Source organism: Mytilus edulis, chromosome 12 (assembly GCF_963676685.1).
Source record: "Mytilus edulis chromosome 12, xbMytEdul2.2, whole genome shotgun sequence".
Classification (NCBI taxonomy): Eukaryota; Metazoa; Mollusca; class Bivalvia; order Mytilida; family Mytilidae; genus Mytilus; species Mytilus edulis.
The window spans coordinates 13090315-13100787 of NC_092355.1; the positions used below are offsets into that span (position 1 = coordinate 13090315).

The 10473-nt window shown below is 33.3% G+C and overlaps 1 protein-coding gene across 1 annotated transcript in view; it reads right to left on the minus strand.

The window, feature by feature from the left end:
* Nucleotides 1-10057, minus strand: part of LOC139497436 (VWFA and cache domain-containing protein 1-like) — a 47392-nt gene extending 37335 nt beyond the window's left edge. Inside the window, exons 1-3 of the mRNA XM_071285658.1 lie at nucleotides 9253-10057; nucleotides 5032-5057; nucleotides 2418-2640 (exon numbers count right to left, since the gene is read on the minus strand). Of these exons, the coding sequence (XP_071141759.1) occupies nucleotides 2418-2640; nucleotides 5032-5057; nucleotides 9253-10057 (1054 nt within the window). The remainder of the gene's footprint in view (nucleotides 1-2417; nucleotides 2641-5031; nucleotides 5058-9252) is intronic.
* Between the last annotated feature and the right edge of the window lie 416 nt (nucleotides 10058-10473).

Genomic DNA, 10473 nt, shown 5'->3' on the forward strand with positions numbered 1-10473 from the left:
ATTAGTCTGATTCAGTACTTGATGATCTTTGTGTAGTCTGAAATGGTCTTGACCAAGACTCGACCTGTCTCGACCTGTCTCGACTAGTCTCGACTCAGTCTCAAATTGATTTGAAAAAGTTATTAAAAAAATTAAAGTGTACTATCTCTATTTTGTTTGAACTGCAAATTCAAGCTTTTTTGACCTAGATTAATTTAATTCTTAAATTTGACAGCAATACAACAAAAAACAAAATAACCTGGGATTCAGTCAGCTTAATTTATATGCAAGATAGCTGCATAGTTTGATGCAAATCCAAGTTGATTTGAAAAAGTTATAAAAAAAATTAAACTATACTACCGGTATCTCTATTTTGTCCGAATTGCAAATCCTAGCTTTTTTTACCAAGATTACTTTAATTCTTAAATTTTACAGCAATACAACAAAAAACTAAATGAAATGGGATTCAGTAAGCTTGATATATATGTAAGATAGCTGCATAGTTTGATGAAAATCCAAGTTGATTTGAAAAAGTTATTAAAAAAATTAAAGTGTACTATCTCTATTTTTTCCAAATTGCAAATCCTAGCTTTTTTAATCAAGATTACTTAAATTCTTAAATTTTACAGCAATACAACAAAAAACTAAATGAAATGGGATTCAGTAAGCTTGATATATATGTAAGATTGCTGCATAGTTTGATGAAAATCCAAGTTGATTTGAAAAAGTAATTAAACAAATTAAAGTGTACTATCTCTATTTTGTCCGAATTGCAAATCCCAGCTTTTTTTTACCAAGATTACTTTATTTTTAAATTTTACAGCAATATAACAAAAAACTAAATGAAATGGGATTCAGTAAGCTTGATATATATGCAAGATAGCTGCATAGTTTGATGCAAATCCAAGTTGATTTGAAAAAGTTATAAAAAAAATTAAAGTGTACTATCTCTATTTTGTCCGAATTGCAAATCCTAGTTTTTTTTACCAAGATTACTTTAATTCTTAAATATTACAGCAATACAACAAAAAACTAAATGAAATGGGATTCAGTAAGCTTGATATATATGTAAGATAGCTGCATAGTTTGATGAAAATCCAAGTTGATTTGAAAAAGTTATTAAACAAATTAAAGTGTACTATCTCTATTTTGTCCGATTTGCAAATCCTAGCTTTTTTTACCAAGATTACTTTAATTCTTAAATTTTACAGCAATACAACAAAAAACTAAATGAAATGGGATTCAGTAAGCTTGATATATATCTAAGATATCTGCTTAGTTTGATGAAAATCCAAGTTGATTTGAAAAAGTTATAAAAAAAATTAAAGATGCCTATCTGAATTTTTATATAATAATTTTTATTTTTACATATTGTAAAATTAAATTCTTTCATTTCACAGCAATAAATCAAACTACCTAATAAGCTTGAATTTTGTAAGATCAATATTTAATTAAGTTAGATGGGCTGATTTACACCAGTCAAAACTAAATTTGAAGGTCAAGACTAGTCGAGACAGGTCGAGACTGGTTGAGACTGAGTTGAGACTAGTCGAGACAGGTCAAGACTAGTCAAGACAGGTCGAGCCTTGGTCAAGACCATTTCAGACTACACAAAGATCATCAAGTACTGAATCAGACTAATTAAGTAAAGTTGAGACCTAGTCCAGTACACTTAAGTACAGTTAAGTACAGTCGAGACAATGTCGAGACTAGTCGATTAAAATGTGTGCTCGATTTTACTGGTCGAGCACAAAAACTGGTCAATTCAGACTCTGAGGAGTTTGTAGTGTAAGGTTTTCTGCTTGGGATAAGAACATCTTGGCTTCGCCGCGGTTGACAATGTTTTATCGGGGTAACAATCTGCTCTATCGCCCTCTCCCCTATGTGTTATTTGTATATAATGTCCTCACAGATTATGCAGGACTCGGATACGACGTCACACGCAAGAATACGGTTCTCTATTAGTCATCGGAAAAAAACGGTTCGCTACGAGGTAATTTGAGTGTTATACCACATATTCTCAATCTTAAAAAATAAAAACAATTAGTGAACTGTTCTTTTCTTTTCTTCTACTTTTTAATCGTCATCATATGGTAATTTAAAGGATGTCAATTCTGCAAACACCTTTGTACAGTGAAAACTGTACAAGGATACGGTTTTTACTTTCCCATTGTGAAATTGGTATATTTCTTGCATAAAGTCACTAAATACATTACCAATTAAATTCAAAACTCAGTCTGTATGGATATTATGATTGTATGCAAAACGAAATGATGAGAAGATCACCCCTCAGATGCGATGCAGCCGAAAAACCATCCAGAAAAAAAAAAAAAAAAAAAAACTAACAAAAGAAAGATCCAATTTGATATTGAAAGTGATTCATTTTACAGATCTCAAGAAGTTTTAATAAATATTTGATAAGCCAAATTATAGAATACCTCTATCGTCAGCCATGTCTACCGTATTTACAAAAAACTTGAAGGCTACTTTCATTGCTGCTTCATAATTAGTAGAACCGCCGCTTCTGATAACACTCACTTGACTCTTCATGAATTTGATATTAAGGGGTGTGGCTTTTGCTAATTCTGTTCCATGACACTCTCTGCCAACTGTGCCAGATCCTGGTATGTTAGCAGAGGAGCTGAAAGCTACTATCCCAAACTGAAAAAAAGTAATGTTCAAAATTAGAATACATGTTTAACAATAGGAAGAAAAATATAACAATAGTGGAAAAAGTCGATAATACGATTTTTTTTAAAGGTGCAATTTCTCCGTACTAACCTTTGCTATTTTCATTATGCCATGATAATATTGAATTTGTTTAACCATGATAAGCTGACCTTTATATATGTGCATTATCTGAGCACTCTGTTAAGTCTGTATGTCATGGGTTTCCTGCACAGACATGCTTACATGGCTTACATGAAGTAGATTTTGAAATAACTAAGCAAACATATGCCAGATAAAAAACAATTTCAATACTTTGAACGACAAAATTATTTTATGATATGACTCTGTACCTATGTATCTTGTCATACTTTGAATGACAAAATTATTTTATTTATTAATATTTCTTCTACTGTTAAATCTGTCTTTTGTGATATGCATATGACGTGACTCTGTACTTATGTATCCCGTCATACTTTGAACCACACTATCATTTCATTTATTATTATTACTTTTACTGTTAAGTCAGTTTTTGTTATATCTATTTTAAGTGACTGTATTTATGTATCACGTCATACTTTGAATGACAAAATTATTTCATGTCTACCTGTGAGAATTTTAAACGCGCAATTGTACACCAGTACTTAAAACCCTCCATCCTTGATTGGTGCATTTGACATAGATAAATAAAATCATATAATATAAGCAAAATGAGGATGTTAAATTTGACGTATGCCTTTTTGTGCTTCTTCGTTACATTTGTTGTTTTTATAGTGATTAAGATGATAACACAATGTTGACTGCTGTACCTCTATTTTTGACATTTTTACCGATTGTGTCTGTTTGTTTTGTTCACGCATCGGTGACAATATAATGGAATTTGATGCGACTGTCATACAACTGGAGGTTTAGCTAGCTATAAAACGAGGTTCAATCCACCATTTTCTACATTAGAAAATGCCCGTACCAAGTCAGGAATATGACAGTTGTTATCCATTCGCTTGGGGTGTTTGAACTTTTGATTTTGACATTTGATTGGGGACTTTCCTTTTCCTTTCCTTGGAGTTCAGTATTTTTGTGATTTTACTTTTTCATACAACATTTCATGATATTGATATCTCAACTAAGGGCTTATATATAAGCCAGACACCTAGTTACTCTAGTAAAAAGTCAATTGAAGTACTCAAAAATTATTGTTTATTTTTCGGTGGCTTCAGCAAGGTATAAAAGTAACATGAATTTAAATTATGATACATTTGTATTTTCTCATAAATGGTTATATAAAACAAATGCGAGACCACAAACAAAATGTATACTTATTTGCAAGTTTGATATAGAAATTATTAAATGGCAAAACAAGTATTTGCCCCCCTCCCCCCCAAAAAAAAAGCAACACAAAACAAAACAACAAACAACAAAAAACAAAACAAAAACAAGACATGTTGACGTCTGACTAACTGTTTAATTGATGTATACCTCACTACTCATTTGGCTAATTGTTTTTATTCAGATATTCTATAATTTCATATGCAAACAAAAGAATATTAAAAACAAAAGTATACATCAGTTAATATTTCCTGTCAAACAATCATGAAGTGCTTCGCTGGAGGACATGCCTTTAATCACAAGTTCATGTTTTGAAATACCTCGTGTCACTTAAATACTTCGTGTCACTTTTAATAATAATAATAAAAAAATCACTGAAGCCCCCCCCCCCCCCCCCCCCCGCCAAAGTGGCAGGTTAGATTTGACATGAATGTAGAAGCCACAATCACAAACACCTATATGACTTTTTTTATCCCCTTCGGATCTACCATTTTTAATAAAAGATACTCTTTGAAACTCCTTCTCTCTGACTTTCTCAAACTATTAATAGCTATTTCGATTAAGCTCTACAGATTATTTCTACATTATCCTGTCATTTGGATTAGGTGTTCCAGAGTGATAAAAGTGATGCTACCTTAATTCAACTTGATCTATGTATTGTGGTAATAACCATTGTGTTTAATGTTTAGTTGTGGGAAAGGAAAGTCAGAGACCAGAAACAAAAAAAAAGTAAGCAAATTTTACATTTGTAAAGGGTCATAACTCTGTAACAGTAAAAGTTAGGCCACCAAAAATCAATCTTAATCTGTGTTTTGTGGTAACAGGCATTATATATAACATTCATAACATTTGGCTGAGGCAACCGCAAGTTAAAGAAGGAAACCAATTTAAGACAAAATTGTAGACAGACAAGGGTTAATCGTTATGCCCCCTCAGCTACGGCTTGTGCATACAAATATTTGGGTTAACTTTAACTCTTTGTAACTATCTCTCTTTTCTCTTCCTTTTCTATGTATTCTATTCACTTCTTCCTAATCTTATTATTTCTACATTACGTACCCTGTCATTTGGATTAAGTGTTTTTCCTACTTGCCAATAGTTTGAACTTTTACAACACTCATTGTACAAGGAAAAAATTCGGCAAAGTTTTCTTGACTGTATGCTATTGACGTGAATGATTTTAACATTTATAGTCAAGGAATGATAAGTTATGCTCCGATATACATGATACCTCGAGTAATTCAATTGTAATGCTCGTCCTGAATACGCAATATTTGCCACTGGACGTTAAGCAACAAACAATCAATCAATTGTAATGCAAGGTCCTGTTTTTTCTCTGATTGTTAATGTCGCTTTTACATTAAAATCAACAGTAATTATTGGATTTTAATATATAAGGCTTAGACGCATGATTTTTTTATTAATTGTTATTGGCTTTAAACTATTAAGGTTTAGGTAGATATATGTTTTTTATATACATGTATATTACGGTGCATTACGTTTGCGCGCATTACCATTACTTTTGCGCGCAGCTTTTGATTACATTTGCGCGCCTTTTTTTGACAAGTAAACTCAGGTGAAATAAGGTAATAATACTTATTTATTTATTTATTTATTTATTTGTTCAATTATTTACAAGTATCAGACTGAGTACCCTCTCTTAGTCTAAGTCTTCCAACGCAGGGAAAAAGGAGATAAAGCCGCATATTTTTTTTTCGATTTTCAGATACAATTTAACAAGGCAAAAGTTTAAGAAATCTGTGTGTGACATAACCCATTTATTATAATTTAACCTTCAGCTATAACGGGGTTTAAACTTGGTTTAAGATTTCAATATGAACAATATATAATTTAAATTAACAAACTATTCTCAAAATTAATAATTGATAGTCATATCTATTATAAAAATACCAACAAAAAATATTCATTTAGAATTTAAATATATTTTAATTTCTATTTTTACCTGAGATTACCTACAAAATGAATGCGCGCAAATGTAATCAAAAGCTGCGCGCAAACGTAAGACATTTTAATCCCCAAATGCGCGCAAACGTAGTGCGCCCGTAGATTATATCGTTGATTTCCCCGTTTGAATGGTTTTACTCTGACTAGTCATTTTTGGGGTCCTTCATAGCTTGCTGTTTGGTGTGAGCCAAGGCTCTATGTTTTATAAACTGTGACTTGAATGGAGAGTTGTCTCATTCATTGGCACTTATACCACATCTTCATCTATTCACTTGTTAAATATGAACTAGCTTTCAGTTATCTAGGAGTACTCTTATACTGTATGTTGTGTCTTTTGTACTCATGTTATCGTTTTAATGTGCGTGTAATCGTTTAGTTGAGTCCATTAAACTGATGTATATAGTTTGTTTGTTTGTCATACCGTTACACTTATGTGCCAGGTTAAGGGAGTGTTTGGCACCAGTAAGCATGCTTCACCTGACACGTTCAGAATGAGACTGTCCCAAGTAAGTATGACCGGACGAAAAGCATGCTAATTATTTGGACTATCATCTTTCTGACTTTAATTACTATATCTTTCAATTGTCATTTTTAGCTCAAATATTCCTACACAATTATCTTTGGTTTAAACTGTATGTTTCTACTAATCCGATAATGGACTTCGTATCTACGTGTCAAAGACAGTTTTTAACAGATTATCTGAACAATGGACAATAATTGCCTAATCCGTTGTTACATGTATTTCTAAATTATTCTGTTTTATATACTTCTTAAAAATAATTTATATTCAGTTTTGGATAGGTTCTTAAACCGTGAACACCGGACTCAATATTGTAACATCGTTTATATTCTTGTTGGATCGTTTATTAAATTGTTAAACTTTATACCGAATTGAATCTTCATTTTAATACCCATCAAATAGTCTGGCTATACAAGGATCCTGTAATTCACGGGTTGTCATTTGTTGTTGTATATTATGTTTGACAGCTAGTTTTCACGCTTGAATCTTGGTTTCATATTTTTATTTCGGGGACTTTTTTTATACATTTCTATATTTATTGTATCAGATTCGCTGAGATCAGATATTTATTATATATATATGTATTTCAGAGAATACTAAATAGGTCACCCTAAGTTAGTTACATTTTTGGGGTTGAAAATACAAGTTAAACTAATTTTTTTGTTACTATTTCCAGATAAATAATTCAGCTACATATATACATAATGAAAGTATATGGTTTATACCTGACAAAACACTTGACTATATTAGTGTGTATAAACAGTGTAAGCCATGCAGTAAATGTTGATGGAGGGAGATTTTCACAAGTTCTTACAGACATAGCTAATAACGCTTTAGGAGTTAATAAAATACAGGTGTGTTGATTAATCTTTTTCATTGTTTACTGGGTGGATTGAGTGAGATGCAGATGTGTGCATGCTATATCCATAGTTTAAATTTGAGAAAGGAAAGGGGAATATGCCGAAGAGACAACAACCCGACCAAAGAGCGTTATGTACAGCCGAATGCCAACAATTGGTCTTCAACGTAGCGAGAAAATCTCGAACCCAGAGACGGGCCTCAGCTGTCCCATAAATAAAAATGGACGTCAAATCAAAATCCAAAACACATCAATCAATCAAAATTATTAAACATACAAAACAACACAAAGGCCAGAGACTTCTGACTTGAGACCTGCGCAAAAATGCGGCGGGGTTAAACATATGTTTTGTAAGATCTATCTATTTACATTTTCCTCATGTTGGTCACTACCATCAAATACAGTATGCAATGTATGTGGTTAAGATTGCATGGGAATATGTAATTGCTAAACCCTTGCAATGATATTATAGTATATTTATTTTTTTTAATTATAAAAAAGATGTGGGGGATGATTTCAAATGAGACAACTCTCCACAAGAGACCAAAATGATACACAAATTAACAACTGTATGTCACCATGCGACCTTCAACAATGAAAAAAAAAACATACCGCATAGTCAGCTATAAACGGCCCCCGAAATGACACTGTAAAACAATTCAAACGAGAAAACTAAAGGCCTTATTTATGTACAAAAAAAGGACGAAAAACAAAAAGGTAATACATAAACAAACGACAACCACTGAATTACAGGCTCCTGACTTGGGACATGCACATACACAATGTGGTGGGGTTAAACATGTTAGCTCTATCCCAACTCTCACCCTAACCTGGGACAGTGGTACAACAGTACAACATAAGAACGAACTATAAAACTCAGTTAAAAAAGGCTTAACTCATCAAATGGACAAAATTACAAGTGGACGTGGCCGAGTACATGTACATCCCAACCACAAAAAGACACTAGGTACAGATCTGAGAGTACTCGCAGTTATCTGACAGCTAGTTCAAAGCACTAACAACTAATAAAAAAAATCATGCATCTAAGACCAAATTATCAATCCGTACACATCCAACATCCAATGGATTTAGTATAAAGACGTCATAAACAGTCAGAGAAAAACACGACCTTGTGCAATGCCATGATACAGGTATCGACAGATTGTAGATCCATGAATGTATATATATATATATATATATATAAAAGTCTATAAAAAGGACCAACCAGCAAATTTACTATGTACCGGATCGTCTAGAATAGGCGATACTATGCAGATAAGGAAAAAATTATATCAGTCTAAAGATTTGCACAACGGTACTGATATAAGGTGTTATTAAACGAAAATGTTGTTATAAAATCGTGTTGACAAATATTTCGGCTCAACAAATGGCCTTCTTCTTGTGTCACAAGTTTTAACAATACTGATACATAATGTATAAGGTGTGAAAATAGATCAGGTGATAATACAGGTAAGTTTTGGTCGATTGATTTTAATCCTGAATATCATAATTTAAACAAAACACTATAAATCAATATACGTGACTGTGTATATTAACAATAAAAATAAGTGAAAACAAAACTGTTAGTATTTCTTATTGATGCCGTTTGGGTGATGTACATTAAGTTCCTTTATCCAAAAGCTTTCCCGAACCTGTCGCTGTGCATCACTCCAGTGAATGTTCTGTTCAATCACTAGAATTTTCATGCGGTTAAAGTCATCAAGTTTGTGATCTGACTGTCTGAAGTGCTGAGAGACTGGAAGAAGTGGCTTCTTAGATATATCACTCCTATGGCCATTGAGGCGTTTGTGGAAAGGCTGCTTTGATTCACCAACATATTGGAGGCCACAAACCGAACATTCTAGTATGTAAATAACATTCATACTTTTGCAGGTAACATTGCAAAATATCTTATAGTTATTTTCGGTTGCCTTACTGTGAAATGTTGACGAATGCTGCATCTGTAAACAGCATTTGCAGCGTTTTTCTCCACACGAACGACATTCTCCAGAAGTACTTCTATTATCAGACACTTCAGCCCGCACTAGTAGGTTCCGTAGACTACTAGGTTGCCTAAAAGCTATCATTGGAGGCTCAGGGAAAATCTTGGACAGTTTGGAATTCTTTTCAACTGATTTCCAATGCTCACGAATGACACCAAAGCTGTTTTTGAGAGATGGGTGATAAGTTAGAACACATGGAGTCCTTTTGCTTTTCTTTTTAACTTTGTATTCCAATAGTTCACTCCTCGGAATTGACTCCGCTTTCTGAAAGCTTTTTTTGATATTTCTGTGTTTGTAGCCCCTTTTCTTCAAGCGAGTTTCAAGTTTACGCAGTTGTCTTTTAGTTGTTTCTGTGTTGGAGCATATTCGCTTGACTCTAAGTGCCTGACTGTATGGAATGCTCTTGGTAAGATGAGCAGGATGGCAACTTTTAGGGGACAAATATTGATGAGTGTCAGTAGGCTTAGAATATAAATCTGTAGATATGATGCCCTCTGTGAGCGAACTTGAAGTATCGAGGAAGGCGATTTTGGATTTAGACTTCTCATGAGTAAATTTGATACTTGGATGTATGTTGTTGGCATGAGTGATAAAAGTGTCTAAATCCTCGTCGCTTTTATTCCATTTCATATCCACATCATCTATAAATCTAAACCAGGAAAGCGGTTTTTCGATGGAAGTTTCAAGGAGTTGTTTCTCTAATTTGCCCATAAATATGTTGGCATATGACGGAGCCATTTTGGTGCCCATGGCAGTTCCATTTACTTGCAAATAATGATCTCCATCAAAAGTGAAGTTGTTTTTCTTAAGTACCAGCGTGAGCATTTTGACCAGGCATTCAGTAGGTGGATATTTCACTGGTCTGGAATTCCAAACTTCTTTGCATGCATCGATGCCATCTGCATGTGGAATATTAGTGTAGAGGGAGGTAACATCCATGGAAACAATATTGTAACATGTTACAAGAATGGCATCGATGCATGCAAAGAAGTTTGGAATTCCAGACCAGTGAAATATCCACCTACTGAATGCCTGGTCAAAATGCTCACGCTGGTACTTAAGAAAAACAACTTCACTTTTGATGGAGATCATTATTTGCAAGTAAATGGAACTGCCATGGGCACCAAAATGGCTCCGTCATATGCCAACATATT